Genomic DNA, 15,359 nt, shown 5'->3' on the forward strand with positions numbered 1-15,359 from the left:
CCAACTTTTTACTTTTATTCTAAGGTATATCTCTCTGAAATAATTCTCGGTTAGATACTGTTATGAATTAAAAAAAAAATTTACCATAGTCTCGAAGTTGTAAAATATCTATTGACTGTGTTGTGCTGCCTAGTATTATGCTGAGGGGAAAATAAAACCCATGTTTGACTCCTGTCCTTGATGACCATACATATAATCTAATGGGGAAATGAGACAATATGCAATACCTAAAGAATACTATTAATTACTCCCAGGTGATATGTGTGCACACAAAAGTTTCAGAACTAATGTGCCAGAGAGAAGAAAGCTTGAAGACAGAGGGCCAGTTAGGAAGCTATTACAATAAACAAAATGAGGTAAGAAGTCTGGAATTTGGGCTCAGGGGTATAGGAGTGAAGGTGAAGGGTGACTTCCAGAAGTATTCTGAGGGGGAAAAAGTTATAACATACAGTGCTAAATAAGAAGAAAGAGAAGAAAACAAGTATTTTAGCTATGAGAGGGTACAATTAGAGTTGTCATAACGGAATTAAGAGTACGTGTCAACTGAGTAGAAAGAGAAGATACATTAGACTAAACATGTAAGGGGAGATTCCAGGATGGCAGCAGATTGAGCAGAAGCTACACTGACACTCTCCCAGGACCAAACTGGAATTACAACTAAAATAGAGAAAAACCATCCTGAATAGTAAACTGAAGACTAGCTGGAGAGCGCCCTCATAACCAGGGAGGAAAAGTGGAGACCGCACAGTGACCTGTGGGAAGTGCGAGGCGCAAGAGGGCTGGCTGGGCTCCCACAGGCAGCAGCTGAAGGTCGAGGGTATCAGCTGCAGGCGGTTCCCGCTGAGGACTCTGGGGTCTAAATCCCAAACTGGGCTTTCCAGCCCACAGCACCAAAACTGAGAAAGGCGCCCACATAACATCTGGCTGTGAAAAGCAGCCAGATTTCTGTCTGCCAGGGAGAGACAGGTGGAAATTCAGGCACCCTCTTAAAGGGCCAACACAAAGTTTCCTGTGCAGCCACTCACCTTGGGCTCCAGTGGAGGGAGGACGGGGTGGACTGGGGCTATGTGAGGAGAATCCAGGGGTGCTGGCTCAGGATAAAGCTCAGAGGTACGGTACCCCTCTGGATTCATGTGCTGAGTCATTCTCCCATACTGCAGAGGACATCTTTCTCTGGCAGACATTTACCATCCAAGCAGCTTTGCCTGGGGGGGGCATCGTGTGGAGTTTCTATAGCCTGAGACTCATTAAGAGACTGAATAACAATCAGCCTCTGGGTGCTTTGAGTCTTTGCCTGATCTGCTTCTGGACCCAGGATATGCGTAGCCTTTGCAAGTATTGAAACACAGCTTCAGATCATCTTGGCCCTTGTAATTAGATCATTTATCCATATTGATAGTGTTCCTAGCTGCCTGCAAAACAAATGTAAATCTACTTTAAGGGAAAATAACATTGTAGGCTTCAAGTTACTGTATTTTCCCAATTTTTTATATGTAATGCCCAGCTGTAAATAAAAAAGATACCGCCATGCTCCTCTTAGAATGGCGAAAATCCATTCAGTTCCATATACTGACAAGTATATGGAACAAGAGAAATTCTCATTCATTGCTGGTGGGATTGCAAAATGGTACAGCCATTTTGGAAGACACTTGGGCAATTCTTACAAAACTAAACATAGTCTTACCATACAATCCAGCCATGCTCCTAGGTATTCAAGTTAGTTGAACACTTATGGTCACATGAAAAAAACTGCACACAAATGTTTATAGCAACTTTATTCATTAGAAGCAAACAAGGTGTCCTTCAGTAGGTGAATCGATAAAAATAATTCTTGCTATATCATTCAGTGGAATATTATTTAGTGATAAAAAAAAAAAAAGCTGTCAAGCAAGCCATACAAAGACATGGAGGAACCTTGAATGTATGTTGCTAAATGAAAGAAGCCAATCTGAAAAGACTACATTCTATATGATTTCAACTATATGAAATTTTGGAATAGCCAAAACTATCAAGACAGTAAAAGGAAATTAGTAGTTGCCAGGGGTTGTGGTAGGTGGAGAGTAAGGACAAATAGGTAGAGTGCAGAGAGTTTTTAGGGCAGTAAAATTATTCTGTATGATACTGTAATAGTGGGTACAGGACATTATGCATTTGACAAAACCTATAGAACTGTATACAACACAGTGAAATGTAATGTAAACTATGTACTTTAGTTAATAATAATGTATCAGTGCTGGTTCATCAATTTTAACAAATGTACCATACCAATATAAGATACTAATAGGGGAAACTGAGTGATGAGAGAGAATATATGGGACCTCTAATTCATGTTAAATTTTAATGTAAACCAAAAATGGGTCTGTTAATAATAATAAAAACCACATGGCAAAAATAAGATAACATCAAAAATCAAGAGACGTAAGAACCAACATAAACAGAAACAACCCTGCCCCCAGTGAGATCCATCCAGGTACAGACTTTAAAGTTACCACATTGTATATGCTCAGAAATAAAAGGAAAGCTCAAGAATTGTACCAGGAAATTGGACACCAGTAAAAAAAATGACAAGTTTAGAACTAAAAAAAAACACACAACTGAATTATGAACTCAGTAGATAGATTTAACAGCAGGCATCATCATCGAGATATGAGCAGAAATCAATGAAACAAACTATGTAGTAGACAAATTTTTTTATTTTTTTTAATATCTTTATTGATTTCGGAGAGGAAGGGAGAGGGAGAGGGGGAGAGAAGGACATCAGTGATGAGAGAGTTGTCATTGATCAACTGCCTCCTGCATGCCCCCAACGGGATGGAGCCGGCAACCTGGGCATGTGCCGCGACCGTGAATCGAAGCACGATCTGTATCCTAGGTCAATGCTCAGCTGCCAAGCCACACCGAGCCAGGCTTGACAAAATTTTTAAATGCTAAGAGTTGATTCTTTTTTTTTAAGATTGATAAAATTGGTAAAGTTGATTCTTCCCAAACTCCCCAGAAGATAGGTAGGTAAGTGTATAGGTACGTAAGTAGATAAAACAGTATCGTGAATGAAAAAAGGATCACTATATATCTTATAAATATTAAAACAAAAAGGATATAGAAACAACTGTGCTAGTTAATGATGCAGTTTAGATGAAATGAACAAATTCCTTAAAGAACATCTTAACAAAACTAATACAAGAAGAATTAGAAAATGTAAATAGCCCTATATCTGCTAAGAAATGGAATCATTAATACTTTCCAGAGAGAAAATATCTGGTTCATTTGGCTTCCCTGATAAATTCTTCCAAATACTTAAGGAAAAAATAATCCCCCCTTATTTTATGAGGTTAGAACCCAATATAATCATAATAAGGAAAGAATTACATCACAAATGTAGATGTAAAAATCTTAAGTATTAGCAAACTGAATCCAGTGATATATGAAAATTTAGGATTTATTCTAGTATTATAAGGTGGCTTAACATTCAAAATTGATCAGTGTGATTCAACACCCTAACAGAACAAATAACTACTGTGATCATCTTAATAAACACAAAAAAACAATTTGGCAAAATTTAACATTCATTCATGATAAAAACTCTTACCAAATAGGAATAGAAGGGATATTTGTATCTATAAACATCATACTTATTGATTAAATATTCATTTCCTTCCCGCACCCACCCAAGTTCAGGAACAAGGCAAGAATGTTCACTGTAACTGTTTTGTTCAACACTTTATTGGAAGTTCTAGCTAGTGTAATAAGCCATTAAAAAGAGATAAAATACATAAAATTGGGAAAAAGGAAGTGAAATTGTCATTCAATAGATGACATGGTTATATAGAGTAATATTACAAATCTGTCAAACTACTAAAATTGATTTGTGCTATTTAAAAATTGCTGGGAAAAGGTCAGGTAACAAACATCAGTTATCTTTTATGGTTATCCTATTTACTTTATTATTTTTAACAGTTCTATAAAAACTAAATTTAAGTACTCATGAATAATATTATTATGCTTGCTGTCTTAGGCTATTACAGGGCACAAGAATTTTTTTGAGATTTATGATATATTAGTTTCAGTTGTACAGCATAGTGAGTCAATATTTGTATATACAGAAGCTACTGGATTTTTGGTAGGGTTACATCAAATATAAACCCATCATCAAGTTGAAAATATCAAAAGTCAAAATTGCATTTAATACACTACATTAGCCTACAGTTGGGTAAAATCATCTAACACAAAGCCTATTTTGTAATAAAGTGTTGAATATCTCGTGTAATTTATTTTGTGTATTGCATTTGCACCATTATAAAGTTGAAAAATCATAAACCATCAAATCATAAATCAAATACAGTCAGGGACTGTGTTGTGCAATGATCACAAGAAGTCTAGTTAGCATTCATTGCCACAGGTAGTTACATTTTTTTCTTCTTGCGATGAGAACTTTTAAGATCCACTCTTAGCAACTTTCAAATACAGTGTTATTGACCATACTCACCATGCTGTACATTACTTCCTTATGCCTTATTTTATAACTGGAAGTTTGTACTTTTTGACCCCCTTCACCTATTCACACACCCTTCACCCTCCACCCTCCACCCCTGCCTCTGGCAACCACCAGTCAGTTTTCTGTATCAGTGAGTTTGGGTTTCTTTTGTTTTGTTTTGTTTTAGATACCACAACACATGAGATTATATGGTATTTTCTCTTTCTCTTTCTGGCTTATCTCACTTAGCATGATGCCCTCAAGGTCCATCGGTGTTGTTTAGAATGGCAAGATTTTTTTAATTGCTGAATAATACACTCCATTTGTGTGTGTGTGTGTGTGCACGTGCGCTCGTGTATCTCACATTTTCTTTACTCATCTATTGATAAACATTGAGGTTGCTTCTGTTTCTTGGCTGTTTTAAAAATGTTGCAGTGAAATGGTAGTACATGTATCTTTTTTGAGTTAGTGTTTTGTTTTCTTCAGATAAATACCCAGAAGTGGAATTGCTGGAGCATATGGTAATTCAGTATTTAATTTTTTTAAACCTTCATACTGTTTTCCATAGTGCCTTCACCAGTTTACATTCCCACCACCAGCGCACACGTATTCCCTTTTCCCCACATTCTCGCCAACACTTGTTATTTATTGTCTTTTTGATACTAGCCATTCTGACAGATGTGAGGTGATATCTCACGTGGTTTTGATTTGCATTTCCCTGGTGATTGTTACCTTTCTTCACATATAAAACAATTTAAAAATAAGATATTTACCATTTATACTAGCATAAAAAAGCCCAAAATACTTAGGAACAAATTAGTGAAAGACGTGCAAGACTTCTACATTGAAAACTACAAATGCTGCTAAGAAAAATTAAAGAAGGCTAGATTTAAAAAAAACAGCTTCGTGATTTGGAAGAGTCAGTATTATTAAGAGGCCAGTTCTTCCCAAATTAATCTGTAGATTGAATGTAATCCTAATCAAAATCTCAGCATTGTTCTTTGTGGAAATTGGAAAATAGATCATAAAATTCGTATGAAAGTACCAAGGACTAGAATAACTGAGGCAACTGGAATAACAACAAAGCTGGAGCAGTTACACTATTGATAGTAAGACTTACCATAAGCTACAATAATTAAGACAGTGTGGCACTGGCATAACTGATGAATAGGACACAGAGACCACGAGAATATGAGCACCTGTTGTACCGCAAAGTACCGTTGCTGAGTCAGCTAGCCTTACTAGATTAAAAATGGGCCACAAGATTTCGGTATAAGTCAAGATTTCTTAAACGACATAAAAAGCATTAGCCATAAAAGATAGGGTTGATAATTTGGATTTTATTAAATTTAAGGAATTAAAAAAAAAAAATGATACCCTTAAGAGTAAGAAAATATCACAGACTGGGAGAAATTCAGTCTGTAGTGCATACAGGGTGGGGCAAAGTAGATTTATAGTTGTTCATATGGGAAATTATACAATAATTAATAAATAATAATACAAGGATAAACTTGCATACTCACAGCTATAAACCTACTTTTGCCCCACCCTGTATAACTGACAGAGGATTCATATTCTGAATATATAAAGAAATTCAACAGATCAAACAGATTACTCAAAAAATTTTTAAACAGGCAAAAGACTAGGAGAGGCACTTTACAAAAAAGGGGTATCCAGATGTCCAATATGCATAATCACCCTGGTTAGGTATCAAGAAAATGCAAACTAAAACTACATTGACATACTCTTCTGCTCCACCAAAATAGCTAAAATTTCAAAGACTGACCACACCAAGTGTTGATAAGGATGCAGAGCAGTGGGAACTCTCATGTATTGTTGGTGAGCATGGAATCAGTAGAACTTAAGAAAACTATTTACTAAAGCTAAAACATGTATACTCTGTGACTCACTCCTGGGTATATACGCAAGAGAAATGAGTACATGTATCCACCAAAAATGTTCAGGTATGTTCATAGAAGCGTTATTTATAATCTCAAAATGGAAACATTCAAGTTTTCATCAGTAGGAGAATATATAAAATGTGGTGTGTCTGTAAAATGGATGACAACGTAACAATGGGAAAGAAGTGTGACATCTAATACATTGTGTATTCATGTAGATGAAGTGCTGAACAAAAACCCAGATACAAAAGAGTATATACTGTATGGTTTTTCTCTGACATGGGTGGTTGGATGGATAGGCAGAGTAATAAATTACCCATAAAGGTATAAATGTATACTTGTGGTTTAGAACAGAAGAGGGGTTCCTTTGCCAGAGCAGAGGGCAGGGGCACCAAGGTGGTCTTCCGGGGTGGCGGACGGGAAGCAGCGGGAAGCGTGAGGAGGGATGTCACAGCAGGCAGTTCCCAGCTAGCTGTAACCACGATGACCTGGACCGTGCACTGGGTAAGTATAACAACTGTATATTCATCAGAACACGGTACGCGGCAGTGTACGAACTATACCTGTAAGCAATAGCATAAATAATTCTCACAATATTGAGTGAAAGAAAAAAGCTGTTTGTAAGAGAATGTACACATGAGGTTCAAAAATAGGCAAAACTAAACTAGCTTTGGAAGTGAATTAGTAGGTTACCTTTGCAGAGGACAGGAGATAGAGATTGACAGGAGGGAGGGAGGGGCGCCTCTGGTTTAGCCGTGTTGTTGGCCTATGAGGTAATAATGCCAGCATTTGCTTTGTGGTTTTACATTTTGCCTTAATTTATGTTCTGTGCATTCTTCTGTAAGCCTGTTATGCTGCAATAAAACAAAAGTTAAGAAAAAAATACCTAAAGGATCTGTAGCTACTAAAGGATGTACAACATTTATAGGTGTTTTCCTGAGAAAACACCACCTGTTTTATAAAGCTGAAAAAAGTCTTACTTGTTTTCATATACTGCTATTACAGTAGATGTGGGTTTTTCCAGATGATTAGAAAATTTCCCTTTGTAAAGTTTAATTTTTTTTTTTTTTGGACATGCACTCATAATCTATGTTAACTTTCTGATCCTTTAATTTGCTGCTTTGGTAGCAATTTATGAATCGCAATTATGCTTTTAACTTGAATTTTGTTTTAGTTTTTTTTAAACACGTGGTATCTTCTATGAAATCGAAGAGCTCATGATTTCCTATCAGGTTACAGGCAAACTCTTTGGGAAAGTTTGACTCCTTCCCATTTTAGGTTTGTTTTTGCAGCAATTTAGTTACTGACACCGGTTTTCTTGTTTGGTACTCGTAATAGTTCTGTCTGTCACATTGAGGATATGAGGTGGATCAGTGTCTTATCATCATTGAAATTTTCAGTAAGAATCATGTCTGCTAATCTTGGTTCCTAGTAAGTGACTAAAAATCCTCCTCTCTAAATAAAATTGTTTTGGTGAGTAAAATATTCACTATTATATAGTTTTGTTCAAATAGGAAAGAAACTGTATTCACACACTTGGTCATATTATTTCTCTTTCTAGAGAAAATCTCTTCATGAAAACAAACTGAAGAGAATGCAGGAGAAAGTAGAAGTCTTGGAGGCAAAGAGAGAAGAATTGGAAACAGAAAATCAGGTGTTAAATAGGTAATGTGTTTGTGTGTATATATACCCCACGTGGTTATTTTGATATTTTAGAATTTGATTTCTGGGCATAATGCACTGTTTTCTTTTAAAATATACATTTAAAAGAATTCTAAAACTGTTCATTATACTCCTAATTTATTATTCTGTTTTTCTTTTCCCTGGACTGAATGTTCCTTTAAACCAAAAGGTATCTAACACTTGCCAGTGTTGCGTCATAGTTGGGACTGGTAGGAAAGGTTGGTCACTGGCCTTGGTAGCCAGGGGTGGTGTGTTCTTGCTGTTTGGACAATTGTAGTGATTGCATAGTACTAAAATTGTTGCTACAACTTTGAATCAAAGATCAGGTTTTGATTTGGTATGGTAAAATATTACTGGGCTGTAACTTGTGGTTTTTCATTTACATCGAAGCACAGCTAGTAATCTGCATCATTAGCATTTTTGAGCAGAGATTTACCATATTAAGTAAGTGGTAGTGGCCTTATATGACCCATTTGATTCAAGTTAATAAGAAAACCTGCAAATTCAGCTAATTAGTGGTAGCCTTCCGCATTGAGACAGCATCAGACTTTTCTGTAATGGAAATTGCCTATAATATCAAGCAGTGATGTTTTATAATGTCCCCTCGTCTTCTTGCATATAATTACCAAAATGTGAACCGTTGTTTTATAACAACCAAGAGGTTTCTAGACCGTGGAATTGAATGCCAACTTTATAATACTCTGTTCCAAAGTAAGATACCACCAAATTCATTCTAAAACAAAATTCAACTTACCTCTTTCCTGTTAACTTTAAAATATTATCAATTCAAAACTGGGCAGCTGTGGCACAGATCATCCAGAACCCTGAGTGGTTTTGAAACTCTATTTGATTACTGATGTGATTGATGTCAGAAAATTCATGTCCAAAAAGATGATTTGTCAAGGCCTGAAAAGTTAGCTTTTTATCCACGTCATTTTCCCCCTAGAGTTGGAGCTGCACTTTTGTCACTAGCTATATTTTTAAAAATTAGGTTGAACAATGTGAAATTCCCTATACTTGACCATAGTTCCCCTAAAAAATGGCAATTTCGTAAGATTTGACCTCATGTTTTTGTATTGCTGTTTGATTCCTTCTGCATCCTTTGTGTTTGTTGCCTACTTTTAGTTTCAGAATTCATGAGTTGGAGGAGTGGAGTGGAAATGAAAATAAGAATACCAAAAGATGTTTTATTAATTGCAAATAAAACTTTAAAATAAGTTGATAGCCTGCAATGTAGGGTAACAATAATACATATAATTAAGATGTCATTTCCTATTTCTGTTTATCTTTCTTGATAAACAGATATTTATGTATATTATATTCAGTTAAACCTTATAATTTAGAAATCCTCTTCCTATTCAAACTTCTGCGAACCATACTGTTTGTCAATAGAATGCAACTGTATTAAAGCACAGAAACACTTTTTTTCTTTTCAAGACAAAATGTTCCATTTGAAGAATATACAAGGCTTCAGAAAAGACTGAAGGATATACAGAGAAGACATAATGAATTTCGAAGTTTAATTTTGCTTCCTAACATGCCTCCAACAGCACCCGTCAATCCTGCCAGCTTTCAGCCATCAACCATGGTTCCCGGCATGGAACTGGCTTTTCCTCCTCATATGCAGGTAAGAACATTTATTTTCGGGGAAGTTAGGCCTACATTTCTGTAAGATTTTTACCTGTTTAAGTACAGAGTTAAAGACTCAAATCTTTAACAGAAATTTGCTGAGAAGCAAAGTGCATATCACTCTATTCTATCCGCTAGTGATGGTGCTGGAGTAAAATCTCCCGTTAAGCAGTTTCAGAGGAGCTGGCCTGGTCGGGTGCTCAGTTGGTTGCAGCGTTGACCTGTGCACCAGGAGGTTTCGGGTTTGATTTCTGGTCAGGGCACATACCTAGGTTTCAGGTTTGATCCTGGATCGGGGTGGGTATGGGAGGCAACTGATCGATGTTTCTCACTCCCATCTCTCTCTCTCCCCCCTTCCCCCCCATTCCCTTCCTCTCTTTCTAAAATCAGTAACATATCCTCTGGTGAGGATAAAAGAAGGAACTTGACTGGTGAGTGTTCGAGTAATCCAGAGTGTGTAGCTCACTCGTATAGTGCTGACTACTAGTGAGCATTTACTAATGTTGTACCGCACTCTGTGTTTTCTGTACAATATTTTATTTAATCCTAATGAAAAATGCTTTGAGGAAAGGTATTATTGTTCTCAATTTACAGATGAGAAAACTGGGAGAGAGGTGAAATGACTTCCCTAAGGTTATAGCTAATAATTGACAAACTTGAGTTTCAACATGTCTGTCTGATTCCATCACCTGGGCTAATTCTACTGTATTAGGTCCTTGAGATACTGAAGGAATCAAATTGGTTGGATGATTTCCAGAAGATGAACTATCACTAAGTAATTACATTTTATAATGCTGTAATATTTTAGTCACAGAATTGAATCTCAGACCGAGTGCTTTGTTTTTAATAAAATGCTAATAAACTTATCTTATTAGAAAGTTGTCAAATAAGTATGCAGGTCCTGCGTGAGTATTTGATTCACTCCCTGGTGGATTTTACACCTAGAGAAGGATCGATCTGGGCTTTGCTTTAAGGCTGGAGCTGGAGCAGGAGAGAAGCAAGGCAGTGAGTAGTCTGGCCCGTGCGGCACTGTTCTTTCCTTGCCAGGTGTGTAGGCCTGAATAAAAGAGGACTGAGGCTGCTGCCCAACTTATTTTCCACCAGTTTTTCTAAGTCTCTCTTTCTGAGCCTTTTCTGCATTTTTTCTCTTTTTTTCTGTGCTTTTAAGGAGGAACAACATCAAAGGGAACTCTCTCTACTTCGTAAAAGACTAGAAGAACTAGAAACAACACAAAGAAGACAACTAGAGGAACTTGGTTCGCCTGGGGAATGATGTTTTTGGAGAAAAGGGATGAAATCAGTGACTCAATAAAGCTTGAAGTTTTAACATATGTGGCATTTAGATGCTTTATTACTGTTTGCCAAAACCCTTGAATTTGCCTCAAGAAAAGGTACCAGCTGCATGCTGTATTGTATGCAAGTCAGGATTTTAGGATTATACCAATGATGAAGCATTAAAATAGCTTCAGAGATATTTAGAGTATTTATTGACAACCCTTTGAGAATGTTATAAATAAAAGGAACTAATTTAGTTGGGGGATCAAATTTTAAAATTAATTTTATTTTGTTCAATTTTGAGAGCATTTTGCCTGAAATATGCACATGTTAAATTTCTTCTTCCTCGACTTTAGATGCTTGGCAATAACGGGGTCAATAGACCATTTTCTGGTTTATTATATACAAGAGTTACAAACTTCTAGTTCTTGAAAATAGATGACAATTTAAAAGTCAGCATAAAAAATAAAACTTAAAGATATCTATATAACACTACCTTTTCTAAAACCTGTGTTCACATAATTTATTAAAGAGCTTAACTATTTTTCTATCTAGCTATATTGTCTTGTGTTTGATTTTTTTCAACCTTACAGTGTGTATTTAGCAATGTAGAAGATCTTACTGATTTCCACTTTTGAATTAGAAAAGAACAAAGAACAAATAATTAAATCCTGTGGCTTTATAAAAACAAGAGCCATTCATTGTAAAACCTGAACCCAGTGGGGTCTCTTTAAAAGAAGTACCATTGGTATTTAACTTTGCCTCCCACTGCTTTGGATTTAACCAAATTACTATAAATGTTTTATTTCTGTGTATCCCTAAGTGTGCCATCATTTGCTTTTTTATGTAACATCGTGTTTTAAAGGAATTCTGCTGGAATAACTTCATATCAACAAGGCAAAGCTCAAGTCTGCCAAACCAAGTGAAAAGTCCATTATCCAGGAGGCTTCACGATCAAGAGTCTAAATTGATATTGGAGGCTAGCAATGTAATTGAGCTGCCCTTAGCATCATTTAGAAGAAATGAGATTTACTTACTATATAATACAGCTGCTTATTCACAGAGTGCACAGTGACATCTTGTTTCTGAAGAATAAGTAATTTCCCTGAAGCTACTTTGAATGAAAAAAAATCTATTATAACTAGAAGACTTGAAGGAAAAAAAGACAAGAACAGTCCATATTTACATCAAAATGTTTATTTTTGGATATAGACATTTAAAACATTCATCTCCAAGAACAGCTTCAGTCAGGTATACAAGAAATAGACTTTAAATCCCTAATACGGAAAAGGTAACAGAATTAAACTTTAAATGCTGCTGTAGACACTAGTGTTAGGAAAAAAAAAATTATAAATGGTTTTGCACCAAAAAATAGGCAAAGAAACTTGAAAATATAAATTGTTTGCTGTTTGTTTCTCTTGCTGTTTAATATAGACCCAGTGACTGATTGTCTTCAGCACACATCTAATTTGGCCATTTACTGCGTTTGGCTGATGGGATCCAAAAATGTGATCTAGATAGTGCTTTTCACTGGAGGATTGACAAACACGCTACATACATTAGTGAATCTTCACACCACCTCAGTGAGGTAGGATTGAAATATACAGAAATTGAGGCACAAAGAGGTAAGTGACTTGCCCAAAGTTCCCAGCAGCACAGTCCCTGGAAGAGGAGGTGAATCTCCACACAGGACTCCTGTGCCAGAGAGCTGGACGGGGACATCCTTGTGTAGCTTTTACTAAGTAGTCAGATAAAGCTGGAGCTGTTCCTTTGAGTTTTCTTAGCATTTCTGTACCCTAAAGAAGGGGAAGGCTTTTGGGCAACTCTCCTACCATTGGCTCTCAACTCTCCTGTTGTTCTCTGACGCACGCCTTCACATCAAGACTGTAGCAGCCTTAGATGGGGGCCAGACCTCTTACCTTTATTCTTGTAAGTAACCTATTTGGTAGTAGTTTTGAGGTGTGTCCATTGGACAGACAATGGTCAAAAGCGATGGGATTGGGAAGGTACCTATCAGGGCAATAACTGCTTATTTTCTCTGATCAGTTTGTTGAGGTATCACCTCTCTACCAGATATTGAGAAGCAAAATAAATTGCATTTATCTAAAACAAATTCACATTAATTCCTGATATCCCATACGGTGTTGGTAAATGATTTTAAGGAATGTGTGATCAATGTTTTATTTGCTACTTGAAAAAATTTCTTTCCTCAGTCTGGGATTTGGAGCACCAAGGGTAAAAGGTGCCACAAGGAAAGTTTGAGAGCTCCCAATTACACTTTTTACTTCTGATTTACTAGAAGGAAAACACAGTGGTATTAAAATTGGTCATGAGCAGCAAAAATTCAGGAATAAAAAATCAGCAATAAAACTACAGTGTAACTGGATAGGGAATTCTTTAAAAAGAAAGGCATGAATAAAATGAGCATTTTTAATTCTTTCTCTTGTGAGGAATACTTTCAAAAAGTACATAGACTAAGATACCAAGTTTTATACTAATATTTTCCAGGCCTTGGGCCTCAAATATATATATTCATATATAATACTCCAGTGTGAACAGCAATTTCATGAAATGTAAAATGTATCTTTTTTTTAATCACACACAAGTATTTATAACCACAGGGTTCACCAGAACTCTAAAGCAAGGAGACACTAGTACAGAAATGTAGGGTTAGGGGAGTGAGTTATTCTTCCACAGATCTGATCAAAGTTTTTAGAGATAAACTAATGTTTTTTCTTACACATCCAACATGCCCACTACCAAATACATTTAGTTTGGGAAAATAAAATGAAAGAAACACACCTTAAGACAAAGTATCTGGATAAAATGCTGTTGCCTATAAATAAAGCTTACTCATGCTCCTTGCTTTAGAGCTCCTTAGTGAAATGGAGGTGAGTTTGATGGAGTGCAGTTGGTGACCACTGAAAAACACAGCCCTTTCAACAATGTTGCAACACTGTTAGTTTTTGGTTTAAAAACACACACACACACTCACAAATGCTAAGTGTACACACTACCAAATTCTGCAACCAGCTTTTCCAAGAACTACTGAGGAAACTTTCAATGCTGCAGATCCTCAAGGTTGCCCTAACACCTCCACCTTGTTTCCAAATGACTCATTTCACATTTTGCTCTGATCACCGACAGTGTCCCTTTTCTGCAAAGGTGCAGTGTAGTCACAAGTGCTACATAACTGTAGTTTTCAAACAAAACCACTTATATCATTGTGCTTAAGTGGAGACTGTAGTTACAATACTGACATTTGCTTACTGGCCCTGTATTCTCTGTAAACAAGGAGGCTGTTTGCAACAACCAGTTCAGCTCTATTTACAGAAGGGTTCCCACAGTATACACACAGGCACAGTAGTTGGTATGCTTTCTAAAAGCTGTGCATGTGCCTTGGTCTCTTAAAGACGGTGCTCAAAGTGGAACCTATGTGCAAACTTAAAAAATTAACGACACAGAGTAGCTCAAGCAGCCATTTTGCTCCCAAGTCGTCTGAAGAACTTTGCCAGGTTAAGCCAGGCCCCAGAGTGCTCACATCCACTTGCATTTCTTCTTTTCATCAAATAAGACTTTTACATGCAAGAGTTGTTTCTGAGCTTCTTCCAGCCCTCGTTCTCTTTCTAGTTTATTTAGAATCTGTTGACAATCAGAACAGTTATTTTAGATATTGTGGTTTTTAGCATTACAATTCTGTTTTTTTCTTTTGCATTCCTGATACTGTGAGTGGTAAAAGCTGTATGAAGCAGATGCCAACATTTTCAATCATTTACATACTCACTTTGCAAGTTGTTTTGCTAAGTCATTATCACAGGATCAACAATACTTTGGCTTAAAATAGAAACTCGCAATAAATACCAACTGTTTGCTTACAAATACGGGGCCAGACCTCCAAGGCCCTATTTTATGCATTATGTCACAGCCATTCCAAGCACAGCAAGCATTTCTGGGCAGCCAACATGCAGGCAAGTATTTCTTAAATGCAGCAGGCAGGGGCATCCTGGTCAGAGATGGATATTTCTCTTCCCTCCCCTCCCATCCTGGGCAGTCTAGACCCTCCTCTTCCCTCCCTCCCCTCCCCTCCCCTCCCCAGTGCTTCCCTTCTACCCCTGACCCCTGGAAAGAGGGATGCTTATCGTGTTTAAGGAACTCATTGCCTCTACCCTACCTTAGCTCTTCACTTGATCTTCAAGTAGCAAATGGAATTGGTGAGCTATTCTCACCATTGACATGGATAGCCTGTCCCAGCATGACTGAGTGGGGGGGAATCAGGGAAGGGGGAATTAACATATATTTGGAAACAACACATCTGATGACTGTCTGTCTGAATTCCCAAAGAAAAAAATCCAGATTAAGGAGAATTAATCATTGAGAATGGCTTATTGAAATAGTTTAAG

At 36.8% G+C, this 15,359-nt stretch overlaps 2 protein-coding genes across 3 annotated transcripts in view; one reads left to right on the top strand and one right to left on the bottom strand.

Annotated features, from left to right (window-relative positions):
• Positions 1-11,513, top strand: part of CEP83 (centrosomal protein 83) — a 100,957-nt gene extending 89,444 nt beyond the window's left edge. For both annotated transcript variants that reach the window (XM_016215233.2, XM_016215234.2), the window contains exons 14-16: positions 7,934-8,037; positions 9,493-9,682; positions 10,853-11,513. In XM_016215233.2, coding sequence (XP_016070719.2) covers positions 7,934-8,037; positions 9,493-9,682; positions 10,853-10,957 — 399 coding nt within the window. In that variant the 3' untranslated portion in view covers positions 10,958-11,513. The remainder of the gene's footprint in view (positions 1-7,933; positions 8,038-9,492; positions 9,683-10,852) is intronic.
• Positions 11,514-12,140: 627 nt separating this feature from the next.
• PLXNC1 (plexin C1) overlaps positions 12,141-15,359 on the bottom strand; it is a 155,148-nt gene continuing 151,929 nt past the window's right edge. Inside the window, exon 31 of the mRNA XM_016215211.2 lies at positions 12,141-14,601. Within this exon, the coding sequence (XP_016070697.2) occupies positions 14,497-14,601 (105 nt within the window). The 3' untranslated portion in view covers positions 12,141-14,496. The remainder of the gene's footprint in view (positions 14,602-15,359) is intronic.

The sequence above is a fragment of the Miniopterus natalensis genome, chromosome 2, assembly GCF_054644295.1.
Source record: "Miniopterus natalensis isolate mMinNat1 chromosome 2, mMinNat1.hap1, whole genome shotgun sequence".
Lineage (NCBI taxonomy): Eukaryota > Metazoa > Chordata > Mammalia > Chiroptera > Miniopteridae > Miniopterus > Miniopterus natalensis.